This window comes from Meles meles, chromosome 9, assembly GCF_922984935.1.
Source record: "Meles meles chromosome 9, mMelMel3.1 paternal haplotype, whole genome shotgun sequence".
NCBI classification, from domain to species: Eukaryota; Metazoa; Chordata; class Mammalia; order Carnivora; family Mustelidae; genus Meles; species Meles meles.
In genome coordinates this window covers 58,814,745-58,829,477 of record NC_060074.1, presented here as the reverse complement: position 1 = coordinate 58,829,477, position 14,733 = coordinate 58,814,745, and the positions used below count along the sequence as shown (strand labels likewise).

At 37.1% G+C, this 14,733-nt stretch overlaps 1 protein-coding gene across 6 annotated transcripts in view; it reads right to left on the bottom strand.

The window, feature by feature from the left end:
• The window catches only part of TANK (TRAF family member associated NFKB activator), a 94,651-nt gene that overhangs the window by 55,291 nt on the left and 24,627 nt on the right, over positions 1-14,733 (bottom strand). For all 6 annotated transcript variants that reach the window (XM_046018860.1, XM_046018859.1, XM_046018857.1 and 3 more), the window contains exon 2: positions 4,679-4,826. In XM_046018860.1, the coding sequence (XP_045874816.1) occupies positions 4,679-4,777 (99 nt within the window). In that variant the 5' untranslated portion in view covers positions 4,778-4,826. The remainder of the gene's footprint in view (positions 1-4,678; positions 4,827-14,733) is intronic.

The window sequence follows — 14,733 nt, the reverse complement described above, 5'->3', positions numbered from 1 at the left end:
ATTCTATCACATTCAAAAAGTATGGCTCTTCCCTTTTTAAAAAAAAAAGCTATTTTATTTACTTATTTGAGAGAAAGTATGCACACAAGTGTGCACAAACAGGGAGGAGGATCAGAGGGAGAGGTAGAAGTAGACTCTCTGCTGAGCAGGGAGCCCGATGTGGGGCTTGATCCCAGGACTCAGATCATGACCCCAGCCCAAGGCAAACGCTTAACCATCTGAGCTACTCAGGTGCCCCTTGGCTCTTCCTTTCACACAGTCTCTCCAAATACTCCTAATCTTATCACCACTTTAGATGAAGTGCTCTAATCTGAGTTTCTTGAATTTCTCAATCCCACTCCAGCTATCCATTTTCATGACGTTATGAATTTCCTAAACATCAATTCAAAAACTCATTAGTAATAGTCTATTACTAATAGAGCTCTCACATTATTCTACTCCTTCTGTGTCTTTTCTCTCTCTTCATGGAGACCTCAGACATAAACCCTCTTTTTGTTCTTAGATTAGACTCCTAGATTAACTTCTTTCTGATGTTAGTTTGTATCTCAAAGCACACAATTTCAATTGCTTTTGTTCCCACTTTCTAGCCACCTAACCATGCTTCTATTCTTAACTCTGCAATCTCCTAATCCTAGATTTGGCCATCTGCTCATTCTACTTCTATACCAAGAAAGCTGCTGAAAAAAATGACCAACAAACATGGACTGATACCACCAAAAATTCATGGTAAATATTGGATGCAACACTTTTCTTCTTCATTTGTTAACTGAAATTGTTTCTTTACTACCACAGAATATCCTAAAATCACTTCACTCAGATGACCCCACCTTGTATTTCATAGGAAATATAAATAGTCTCTTACACTCAACCCTTTTTTTTAATTGAATAAATCTGACATGTAACATTGTATATATTTAAGGTGTACAGTGGGCTACTTTGATACATTTACATATTGTAATATGATTGCCCCGTAGCAATATTTATCACATTATATAATTATAGCACAATATTATTGTCTATATTTATTATACTGTGTATTAGATATCTATGGCTTATTCACAACTTGTTATAAGTTTATACCCTTAAACACCCTCAGAATTATCCCCACCTCCTAACACCTGGTAACCACCATTTTACTGTTTTTAATAGGTCTGACTTCTTTAGATTCCACATACAAATGATAGGTGATAATCCTGCTAATTTCCTGCCACCACCATTTCCAATCTGCAAACTTATCTTTGTGTACATCTATATATTTTTTTCTTGTTCCTTCCAGTTCTCAGAGGAATAGGCATTTCTCCTCTTGTTTCATAGTCGATTCTTTAACCTAGTTTTGACTCTCCAATAACCAACTGGTTGGCCTTATTTCCTTCCTCTCACACTCTTACCCTACAAATACTCCTTTGCCCTATACACTCGAACCTGGAAATGCTATTTTTTTCAAGGCTGTAATAAAGGCTTCTGGATCCGTGTTTGCAACCATCCATTGGACAATTTCACCTGCATATTCCACAGGTAACTAAACCTGGTAACTAAAACCTAATTATGCATTTTATTTCCCCATCTATAAATCTCTGTCTTCTTCTCTACTGATTCTTTTAGTCATCAGCACCACCATCAATCTGGTTTTCTATTCTAGTTACCTGGGTATCATCCCAGAATCTATGTTATCACACTCAGAAGTGGCCTGCATTCAGGTGGCACCTGGTTTCCATTCTATTTCCTAAATAATCTTAGATCTCTTTCTTAATTCATCCCTAATGCTTAATTTAAGTTCTCATGTTAACCGCCTGAAATGAGTGCCATTTATTTATTTTTTCTACACTGATGTATAATATATATACAGTTGACCCTTGAACAGCATGGGTCCACTTATATGTGGATATTTTTCTAATAAATACAGTACATTACTATATATAAATGTATTTTTCTTCCTTATAATTTTCTTAGTAACATTTTCTTTTCTGTAGCTTACTTTATTGTAAGAATATGGTATATAATACATATAACATACAAAATATGTGTTAAGGAATTGTTTATGTTATTGGTAAGGCTTCCAGTCAACAGCAGACTATTAGTAGTTACGTTTTTAGAGAATCAAAAGTTACATGCAGATCTCTATGTGGGGGGTCAGCACCCCTAACCCCCATGTGTTGTTCAAGAGCCAACTATTTAGCATATATATTAATAGATGTTCATATATAATTATACATGTTTTTATATATATCTATATGTATATACATATATATGTATATATATATATATATTTATATATGTCCCAATGCCAGGAAGACTTTTTTAAAGCATATATACTAATCCTTCAGTAAATTCAGACTGAATAAGAATACAGTATGAACTACTTAGTCATATTCCTCATGACAGGGCCCTAATCTACCTTAACAGCTGCTTTTCCTGTACTGCTCTACTGTTCTTGTTGGAGCCATTGAATCACCTTATTATATGTGGAATGTACCATATATTCCCTTACTTTTGTGTTTTTATTATATATACTGATCCCCCTGCTTTCAGGACTCTTCCTCCTCATCTACCCAACTCCTAATCTTAGCACAAGCATTGGGCTTGAGAGTGAGCTTATGATCTGATTCTCCCAGACTGATTTAGGTTCCTCTTCCTTGTGTTTGTTTGTTATCCCCCACAGATATCCACTATAACACTTAGTATACTGTGGTCATAACTATGAATCTTCCTTTTTATCTTCTTATTGGAACTTATCCTTATTAAGGAAAGTTCCTTAGGATGTAAACTTTGTTTCAACATCCTCAAACCCTCATCAAAGGCTCAGTATACAGCACGCACACATTGATTTTTCTTAAATAAATCAGGATAGCTTGAGTTTAGTATATAAGAGAGAGAGCATACACGTTTTCTTTTATTCTTGAGTACTTGACAAATACTTAAAAAAAAACCAAACAAAAACACTTTAACCTCCTTTGGATAATTGCTGATGTGAGCAAAGGCTTCTCCCACGGCAGTTAAAAGGTTAAATCACAAGTTTCTGGTTGCTTACCAGTGAAGGCAGAGGAGCAGTTAGAGAAATTTCTGTTTCTGCTTCAACCTAAGAATATCTCAGTACTCCTCTTCCCTAACTCTGTTTCTTAACTTTCCTAGAACAAGTATAAGATTGTTGAAGTTTCTTACTGAACCTAATGGGAAAACAGAATAAAAGTTGGGATTTTTTGTTGTTGTTTTTAAAAAAGTGATTATGCCTTATACCTGAGCTAGAAAGGCAAAGAAATCCAAATTCTAAACTTCAATAATTTTGGAAAACTCCCTGTTATTGTTATGCCCGTTTCTCCTACGTACCACTAAGGAAGACCTAGTCCATAAGTCTACCCATATAACTGGAAGTAATCTTTTGTAAATGAACAGGAAAACTACAAATAATAATGATTTTTGAGAAATACAAGGAAGTACATATAACATCTAGTTTTACAGATGTGTCAAGTAGAAAGGATAAAGAGAATTGTGCAGTTCCTATATTTATGGAAGAAACTAAGAATTGCATGGCCAGCATATTTCTTCGACTTCAGAGTATTAAGACTAATAAAATTGTTTCTTAAATGAGCTAACCAATTTAAGACCTCCACTTTCAACTGCCTGTTGAAACTATTGCAAGGTTGGCCCTTGGCTGGCATCTGGAAACTTGACTTGTTTTAAAGCTGATAAAAGTGATAAAGTTGACTGCTGTGCCAGCTTAATTAGACTGTACCATGAGTTTATGGTGAAGACCTACTTTCTTTCTGAGAGTCTGAAATTTTGGATGACACATGGTATCTGAGAGTCTGAAATTTTGGTTGACACAGGCTATCTATGTGACCAGCTCTTAATAAAACCCCCCAAATTCTTGGGTCTCAAATGGAGTTCCCTATGTAGAAGGACTGTATATGTGTGACTAAGTTTTTGAAGCTGGAGGTAGGGTACACTCTGTGTGACCCTTCACAGGAGGGAAAGAGCCTAGGAGGCCTGCATATGGATCCCTCTAGAGTCTGCCTGATGTTGTACATTAATGATCTGGCTGTGTGTCTTACCACGTCACTGTAATAAATCTTAGCTGGTGAGTGTTCCTATATGCTAAGTCCTATGAGTTCCTCTAGACAACATAGGATATGTTTTTTGGTATCGGGGACCCCCAAAACACTCCTAAATAGTGGCATTAAACAAGCAAACAAAAACACTTTCATTATCATCTCACAATAGTGTTTCTTAATAAAATTCTGCCCTATATTCTGATAGTATGGAAGTATAGTATGAGAATAAAGGACAGAATTTTAGCATTACGAGAAGTTCACTTCTTATTTTTCTCATTTTGCTGCAGATCAGTGAAGACCTAATCATGGACCAGTAACAGACATCTGCCTGGGAACTACTAAACTACGTTTATGCATAAATAACTTTCTTCTAATTTACCCTCTTTTGAAACTGAAAATTAAAAATTATTTATGGAGGATAATTCTCTTTATGAACTCTTTCCTTGGGTCACAATTTAAAAAAAAACAACAACAAATAAGAATCTTAAATTCCATCAATATATATCTCTGTGTTTTAGTTATTATAGTTCAAGAAAGTTTCTAATAATACAATATTTTTCACTTGCAAAAGATTCTCAAATTTCCATTTACCAAGACAAATAAGAACTTTCAAAACCAAAACCATATACCTTTTGCTGTAGTTCTTTCACTGCAGAATCTCTATCCATACATGCCTGTCGAAAGGCTTCGTAAGCTTTATTGAGTTGCTCGCCAATATTTTTATCCATTCCTCTCTGTTCTGTAGCATCACTATAAAGGATGGAGTAAATGACAGGTCTGGAAAATAATAAGAACAATTTAGATAGCTATGAAATTATATAAATCTCATTTCTAAAATGCATCTTATAGACAGTTCAATACCGTTCATCATGAACATTATAGTCTCAAGTACTATAAAAGTTTATAAAGGCAAATAAGTCTCATCTAAAATCCTGATTAGAAATCTTTTTTTTTTTTTTTTAAGATTTTTATTTATTTACTTGACAGACAGGAGATCACAAGTAGGCAGAGAGGCAGGCAAAGGGAGACAGAGAAGCAGGCTTCCTGCTGAGCAGAGAGCCCGATGCAGGACTCAATCCCAGGACCCTGGGATCATGACCTGAGCCAAAGGCAGAGGCTTTAACCCACCGAGCCACCCAGGCACCCGATTAGAAATCTTAAGAAACATTAACTTCTTCAATTTTTAATATTCTTTACTGTTCAAGATGCAAGTGGGGTTCCAGTTCAAAAAGATGCTACTTTGAAAATAGTAATCTAAAAATGCAACCTTAAAATGGAGAAATATGAAAGGTCATTTGTTATTAATATTTTATTATAGAAATGCACAACAGGATTAGCAATGCGGGAAGGGATTTCTTTTTACTAAACGGACAGTTATTCCCACTTACAAGGTGAATTCTTGCTACACTGAAATTAGAGCAAAATTAAATAGATAATAAATGTTTGTGGATGGAGTTCACACTGTTGTTATCGCAGAGCAATTAAAATGTGTGAAAATGCTCTTATTTTAGCACAAAATCTAGGGAGAGTTGCTGTTGGATTGTACATTAAAAAAGAAAAATCACATCCCTTCAGTCCTACCCACACTCCCTATTAGTTTTCCAACCTCCCTGCTGTTTCTGAACTACAGGTGCTTTACTGAGTGGAGGTAATTTGATTTTATCATCTCAATTTGCATAACATTTCTAACCACATTCCTTGGCTCTGAGCAGAGGGCCATGTAATGATTCCGATTTTTCCTGTCCAGCTGTAAAAACCACACCACAGGATCTTTCTCTTAATCTTCTGAAAGCCACAGAATAGATAAAGTTCTCTATCAGTCATGTGGGGTTTGGGGGAACCAAATTATTTCACTTCTTTATGATTGGAAATCCTTCATAATCACAGTCTCTAATCTTTCATCTGTCCTTTCATTTTGGGTACACAATGCTCTTTAAAAAATTGTAGTGTTTTACATTAAAATCAATTCATGGACATAAAATTCACCATATTAAAGTGTACATTTCTGTGTCTTTTTGTATATTCACTATGTTGTACAATCATCATTATCTAATTCTATACTTGTGTATGCACACACAAATAGTGTAACTTTCTATAATTCAAAGGATTTAGGGCGGCTTATAAAAATATAAGCAAGATTAAAAATAGGTACACAAGCAGGCAAAGAAATTAAGGACAGGCAGCTATCAGGACAGTAATACAGTGTAAAATGCTAATGCAGAAATGAGAGGTTTAAGTAAGTATGTGGCTAAGTTACCTATCACTGTCTTAAAAAGCTGCACAAAATAACAACTGTCAACATAAAACACACCTGTATTTTAAAATCAGAGACAAGTTAAGACCTTGAGTTAGAAACCCGTCTAACTTCTTATTTTGTTCTATCACTGAATGATTCTGTGACCTTGATTCAGGGCTACTAAATCTTTCTGACCCCAAGTTTCTTTCTCTCCAATACAAAGAAGATGTTTGGACTTGATTTCGAAGAACTTCTTTGTTCAACAGTTCTTGAGTCTGTGAGTCTAAAAATGCATGTCTGTTCCATCAAAAAGGTGCATTCTTGTTTTTAAAAATGTAAATGCAGTACTAAAAATAGCTGCATCATATGCAAGTAAATCATGTGGATGCTTCACTTCAGGTCCTTGAATTAGATCACACAAATGTCACTAAGAAGAGTTACTGAATAAATTCCACATGGATGCATCCTATTTCCTGAAATAAGAATGTAAGCTGGAGAGATATGATTCAGGTCAATACAACTAAATAAATGATACATTTAATTTCTATCTCACATCCAATAACAGAATTGGGTGTTAGATCAGTGACACTGACCAGAGAAAAAGGAAACAGTCGCTGGGACCCAACTAATTAAATTGGACAGATTTCAAATATTAACACCCTGAACTTTAAAGTCACTTGTTCCTCTATTTTTTTTAAGGATTTGTTAAGTGTAAAATTAATTTCACAATTTAAGAGGGAGTCACATTTCAATTACATTTTGGTATGCCTGCTGCAAAACTTGCCAGGCTCCAGGGAAATGGTTTTATTTATAGTAAACATGTTCAAACCCAAATCTCATTGCCTAAACCCAGGAGATCCAAGCTAAGGCAACCTCTGCCTTGGAAGCACTCTTCTAAGTACACTTTCAGGAAAGCCTTCCATGGTAGTATCTTTATTCTCGGTCTGATCTGCTGGTTTTCGTACACTACAGGAGGAGAAGATTAAGTCACTGATACCCCAGAAGGTATCTGGGCAAGCAGAATGCAAAGCACCCCCATCCACCCAGGGCAATCCCCCTGAAGCCAGGATAGTCCCTACCCACCCACATCTGACCCTCTGGCAGTAGTTCCTCCCCCACCACCCCACCCCAGTGTGTTTCCTGTGAGAAGGAAAATGAAGGACAAGTTCCTGTTCTGCCTCCTCCCAGGGTCTACTGTGTGCCCAACCCAGGAGGAAGCACCAAGAAAATCCCTGGGCAGCAGGCTGCTTCCTCTTTCATTAATTCCTTGGTTCAGTAATTAAACTGTTCTAGGGTAGGAGAGGTAGCCTATACAAGGGAGATAACTTTATCTTCCCTTTGTAAAGTTTCCCAGCTCCAACAAAGGTTTGCCAACTGCTAGGACCAAACTTAGATGTTAATAAAACAGATCCCATTACTATTCAAATCAGTTAGCAAAAACAAAGTTTATATTTACTTGTGACATGTAAGGCACTTTTGTGGGGTATGGCAAGGAGCTTCAGAGAGTACCACCTCAGAGTTAAGGTCCTTTTACAAAGTTCTTTCACCGATTCTTTGTTTCTTTTTATTCACATCCCATTTGACTGATACGGGCTCAGGGGCATTACATGACTTACCTAGAGCTACAAAGCAATAAGCAAGGGAACTGGGACTATACCTTTGAAATTCTTCATTCAAAAACAGTTTATTAGAGACAACTGCAGGGACGCCTGAGTGGCTCAGTTGTTAAGTAAAGTTTGCCTTTGGCTCTGGTCATGATCACAGAATCCTGGGATCAAGGCTGCTTCTCCTTCTCCCATTGCCCCCCCCCCCCCCCACTTGTGTTCTCTCTCTTGCTGTCTGTCAAATAAATAAATCTTGAAATAAAATAAAATAAAGGCAACTGCAAAGTATTCTCCCAGGATGCCATGGTGGATATGTTCATTTGATAAAACATTGCCAAGTACAAACAAAGCCTGTACTGGGCACCACTGACAATGAGAACGAAACAAATACGAAACCTATCTTCACAAAAGCACCGTTAGTTATAATTTAAAATACACACACACACCCTCTGAGGTACCCAAAGGCTATAGAATTGGGTAAGTAAAGTGGTCACATCTATTTTTGAGGTTTAGGAAAGGCTTTGAGAAGTAGGTAATATTTGCACTAGGTTTCAAATTATGGATAGGAATGATCTCACCCATTCCTTTTATTTATCAAATAGCAGTCATCCCTTCTACAGCAGGTTCCCAACGGCTACAAAGATGTTTTTAGTGTTAGATAATATCCATTCTTCACTAAAAAAGGCTAGGATAATAAGCATTTCTTTATGCATTGTTCAGGTTACTTTTTCTAAATACTTACTTGAGAGAGACTGAGAGCAAGCACATGGATGGGGGGGAGGCAGAGAGAGAGAATCTCAAGCAGACTCTGTGCCTTAGTGAGAAGCCCCCACATGGGGCTTGATCTCAGGATCCCAAGATCATGACCTAATAAGCCAACATGAGCGGAAATCAAGAATCAGGCACTTCACCAACTGAGCCACCCAGGCGCCCCTTCATTTTTCTGATCATGCTACTCTTAAACCTAAGACAATTTTTCAGCATAACAATGATGGTTACTTACAGAAATGACTGATTATGCTAGTACTCCTCCCATGATACTTGAAAAGCAGCAGCAGTGAGAATGAAATAAAGGATAAATCTTGTATCTTCAATAGACCTCAATTTTCCTTTCTTTTAAAATGAAGGGGCTAAATGATATAATCTCCCTCAACTTTATGATTATATAGCATTTCCAAACAAATACAGAGGACTGAAGCTATTGCTTGGGAAATACAGCAATATACTTTTCCTCATATGATACCAGCTTTAAAAGTAGTAGTCATTTTGTTAAACTGTACTATAAACTAGGCCTTGGTTACAAAACAGCTGATATGGCATTTAATTTCAAGATGGTGAGAAGCATGGAGTAAAAGTTATATAGGGTGTCCTGGAATTAAAGAGATGATATGACACTGTGAAAATGTGTGATATAAAAATATGTGCAATAACACTGAAGATGACTTTATTTAATAACATTTATGTATGTCTTCCTAACACAACTACATAGAATGAAAAGAGTAAGGGCTTTGGATTCAGATCCCCTATCTGCAATTTTCTAGCCATTTACTTGGCTTCTCTGAGTATTAGTTTTCTTTTGATACATAGTTTGCTGTGTTATTATGAAGATTAAATGAAACCATATATGAAGTATACAATATCTATTCTCTTCTCTTCTATTATTTCTAACTTTTAACTGGTATGGTCAGATGACTATGTTCTGGTCATTGGCAAGTAACTTCAACTTCCAAGAGGAGCTCATCACTTTTTTCCCTTCCCCAACTGGATGGGATGCTGTGGTGAGTCACCTAGAACACCACAGTGAGGACAACACTTCAGGGATGGTGGAAGGACAAGGGGATGAGGGAACAAGGACGATATCTGGGTCCTTGACACGATGGAACTGCAGATCAGTTTTGGACATCTTACACTTTATAGTATGTGAAAGAAATAAAATGTGTCTAATTTAAGCCACTGTCTTTGAGAATCTCTTCAGAGAGGAGCTGAGTTGTTTACTAATCAGTACACCAGTTAACACTGGTTCAGTTCTGAATACACTGTATGTGCCCCTTTTTTCCATGGGAAAGAGAAAGTCTACTCTTTTCCTTTTTCTCTAATTAGAACTTATAATTTAGTAAGGCAGACAAGCAAGAAAATGATTAACCATACTAGCAAGCCAATTATAAATGTGTAAAAGGTATGATCATATCTTAATAGGGGTCTGGGAAGCACAGGTGGAAGCATTTGTAGGAATTTGTCCAATGGTTCACCGAAGACTTACTGCATATAAGTTTTATCTCAAAAGAAAAAAGAAAAAGAAACCTGTTAAATAAAAGGTGTAAGCAGGATAACAGCTCAACAGGAAGAACAATTAAAATGAGGGATCATGGAAGGCTTCACAGAAGATCTGACACTTAAACTAGGCCCTGAAACATAAGGATTTCTTTTTATTTTTTTTTAAAGGATTTATTGATTTATTTATTTGAGAGAGAGAGAGAGAGAGAATGAAAGGGAAGAGGTCAGAGGGAGAAGCAGACTCCCCGCTGAGCAGGAGCCCGATTTGGGACTCAATCCCAGGACTCCAGGATCAAGACCTGAGCCAAAGGCAGTCGCTTAACCAATTGAGCCACCCAGGCACCCAACATGAAGATTTCAAGAAGCAGAGAATGACAGGGAGAAAAGAATATTCACTCTGAAAGAGCAAAGGAATTGAGAAGCCACTAGTATAGCGCATTTAGGAACAGGAGGTATTCTATTTATGGAAGTCTAAGATCTGAATATAAAATGGAGAATGAGCGTGTTAAGACAGAATAGTCAGGGCCTCCATGTGTGCTTGAGCTGAACTACAAAAGCCCTAGTGGCACCATTCAGGCAGACCATAATTGGAATGGAACCCCCTAGGGTTACAGAGTATACTAAGTGCGTAAACTATATGCAGCAGACTCAGTTTGGCCAGATTGTAGTGGACCCTGACTGTTACTCTATTAAATTTATAGAATTTAACCTGTCACTAAGAAGTAATGCAGAATTTTCAGGGTGCCTGGGTGGCTCCCAATTAAGCATCTCACTCTTGACTTTGACTCAAGTCATGATCTCAGGGTCCAGGGACTGAGGTCCCTACTGGGCTTGAACTCAGTGGGGAGTCTGCTTCAGTATTCTCCCTCTCTGTCTGCCCCTCCCTCCGCTTATGTGAACGCACACTCTTTCTCTCTAAAGTAAATAAATGAATCTTAAAAAAAAGGGGGGGAATTTTTAAGCAGGAGATAAACATATTTCAGAAAGGTAAACTGGATACCCACAGTAGAACAGAAACTAATGAGGAAGACAAAGTAAGGATATCCATAGGAAACTACTGCTGTAGTCTGGGTCAAAGATGGGCTTGAACAAGAACAGGGGAATGAAAGATGAATACATTCAAGAGACATCTATAAGTCAGAACCAACAAGATTTGTTGGCCAAGTGGATCTAGACAAGAAGGCAGTATTCAGGTCCCTGCAATTCTGAATCAGCTGGCCTGGAATGGGGTCCTGGAATCTTCCTTTTAATAAATAACCCCGGTGACTTTGCTGAAGATGGTTCACCAGCCATATTTTTCAGAATACTAGGCAGACAGCGATAACAGCCAGAGAGAAAAACAAGAAGAAAAATGTTTTGGGAAAAAAAAAGATATAGAATACAATTTTGGATAGAAGTGCTAAAACAGACATATAATTAACAGTAGGCGGGAAAAATGTACCAACTGAGTAATACCCAAATCTAGAGGAACAAATAAATATTAAGCATGGCTTCCCTCCTGTTTATATTCCTATTCCTAAAAACCTGTTTTGAATGTCCTCTGATGCTGGTAAGTCCTTGGACAGTCAACCAAGCCCAAATCTTTTTACAAAAAAAAATTTTTTGAAAAGAAAATAGTGGAGAAAGAAGCCATGCTCATTATTGCATCACTTCATGTCACAAGATATACACTCTTTTCCTTTCAAATAGTAAGCAAAAGAGAGGATAGGGCCACTTATTATCTGGACAATGTCTGAAGGTAAATAATAAACTAGGGCATGCATAAAACGGGCCTTTTAGCAGAAGTCTGTTATCTTATGGAAAGACACTGTTAGGCAAAAAACTAGGAACTTATCTAATGCTGTGTTCTGCAAATGCTTACATGCTGCTAAATAACAGGAAAAATAACTCCTGGTAAAGTGTCTGAATGTGTGATCTTTTTGAAATCTCCTCCCTTCTACTCTCCCAAATTTATGACAAGTAGCATTACTAATGATCTTTCACAGGAGTGGGATAGTTTGTACCTATCTTTTGGTCTTAACCAAAAGAGTCTGAAAAAAAAAGTTTTTTCAGTAATCTTAAAAAAGTCCCCCTAAACAGAACACAATAACGTATGAGATGTCACAGGCTGCGCAAGATTCATAAAAGGAAAAGTTGCTTTTGATGAAGTAGTTAAAATCTCATGAGTTAGGGCACCTGGGTGGCTCAGTTGGTTAAGCACCTGCCTTCAGTTCAGATCATGATCCCGGGGTCCAAGGACTGAGGCCCAAGTCAGGCTTCCCACTGAGCAGCGAGCCTGCTTCTTCCTCTCCCTCTGCCACTCCATCCTGCTTGTACACTCTGTTTCTGCGCTGTCTCTTGTGTTCTCTCTCTCAAATAAAAAACAGAATCTTAAAAAATAAAATATCACGCGTTAACAGATTAGGGACCCCTCCAGCATCTCTGAGTCATTTACTTTCTCAGAACAAAACCAAACCACTATAAAAGGAAAGAGCTCTTCTATGAAGATATAAAACTTCAGGAGACAGATAGGGAACCTTTTCACAATGAGGCCTATTTTCTCTTAAATCACCATTTAAATTGCTGAGTGGTCGTTTAGTTTTGAGAATATTACCAATGATAAATGGGAATAGGCAAAAGCTTACATAATTATAAAGCTGTACTCTGTGCTCCTAACCATTGGCACGGGACTCCCCAGCTCTTCATACCCCCGCTTTTAATTTCCCTGAGGACACCTCGAGGCTGTTGGGCAAATGTTTGCAAGTCACAACTTGCTTTATTAGAAGTAATTGTGAGAATTCGAATGAGAAAATAAATAAGGTTTCAGAGATTTCCAAATCTCTATTTCCAGTCATTCCCAAGATGTTTAAGGTGTGATTTTAAATGTTTAGTATGGTAAAAGTTTAAAACCAGATATAATACCATTAAACACAATCTTACAACAGTTGTTGAATACCCCTAAAGACAGGACTCCCAAATCCCTGGGTACCCTGACAAACCAACCTCTCAAACCTATATCTGTGCCCAAATTGACTGAATTTCCACTCTTTTCAAAGCCAGTTTTTCTTAAATGTGAATATGCAGATCTAGTAATCTTTTAACACCTGCTGTGCTATCCTACTGTGGGGAACCAAGAATTTATTAAAATTTTTCCCTTTTTTCACTCTTCACTTCTTTTTGTATCTGGAAAAAATAAGAAGATGCTATAAAATAAAGACCCCAAACTTAAATTTTAATTGAGACCACATCCTGTATAAAATATATTGATTTCTTCTTTATTAAGACAACTTGAACATTAGAAATCAAATGAAAAAGCCTAGTCAACTGAAGATAAATGGGAGTATAGAATATATGCTTGCTGCCAGGTGAGAGTGAAGTCATTTAACCTTTCTGTAGACCTCAGTTCCCTCATCTGCCCCAGTTTAGGTTGTTTGGGTTAGAACATACTGTCCTACATGGGTCAACAGAATCATCCAGGGTGGTTTAAAAAAACAGATCAGCAAACCCTGTCAAAGACTTCTTGGATAATTTGGGAGGGGGGAGTGGTTAAGGGGAAAAGAGGGAAGAGCAGATGTGAGACAAATTTAGAATCACTGCCGTAGGGTGTCAATTCATAACTGGAAAAGCACTGTACTCTGTATAACACTATAGAAATATGCACCAAGGAAGGGAAACAGACTTTTTATCGTGTCTTATTTGTTCCACAGTGATCTGCTTTTTGAATCATCCCAGAAGTATATAGAATTTGGAAACAAAAACAGCAGTTGCTGAGGTAGATGTTCTTAAAGAAAGAAAAAAGGAGGTATTTTGATACTTTGGCAGATGGCCCAGAACAATAGCACTCTAATGGTCTTGGTTCCCTGAAATTTCCACAACTCATGAGTCTATACGAGTGTTTCCTCTATTAATGGAAGAGATTCCATTAATGGCATTTACACTGAAGTTCATTTTGAGAAAGATTTAAGTGTGACCACAGCTCTTCTCCTACCAAGCAGCAATGGCCCTTTTCACTTGCTGATCCCCCCACCGATATTCTAATCATCTCAGTTCTATCTTCAATACTTTAATCATCTCAGTTCTATCTAAATTCTCAAACTATGTATAGATAGTTGAAAAAGGGCATAAAACTCAATGACATGCCTTCAATTCAGAAAGGCACACAACCCCAGACCTTAGGGACAATTTCAGTTTTGTGTCTGAATGACAAGCATTCCAATAATGAGAGAGAGGCATTTCCCTATTTCCTTATGGGAAACATTAGGGATGGGGGAGGGATTGATACTTACTGAGTTAATATTACTTGCCAGGTGCTTTATATAAAGTACCTTATTTTAATTTTTCTTCTGCAGGAGCATAGATTATCTTCCCTTTCCACATAAAGAAAATGAGCTTCAAAAGGTTATATAAATTGACTAAAGTCAAGGAATTAGACAATAAAAGACGCAGAAAAACCCAGGTCTGTGATATGAAAGTCCAATCTCTAGCTCTTTTCACTCTAATTTAGTTTTTATTTTATTTTTAAACAAAGCTGTACTTATCTATATTTTAAGGAATCAAGGAGTTTCACAAGGCTTAAGAGAAACTATAAATC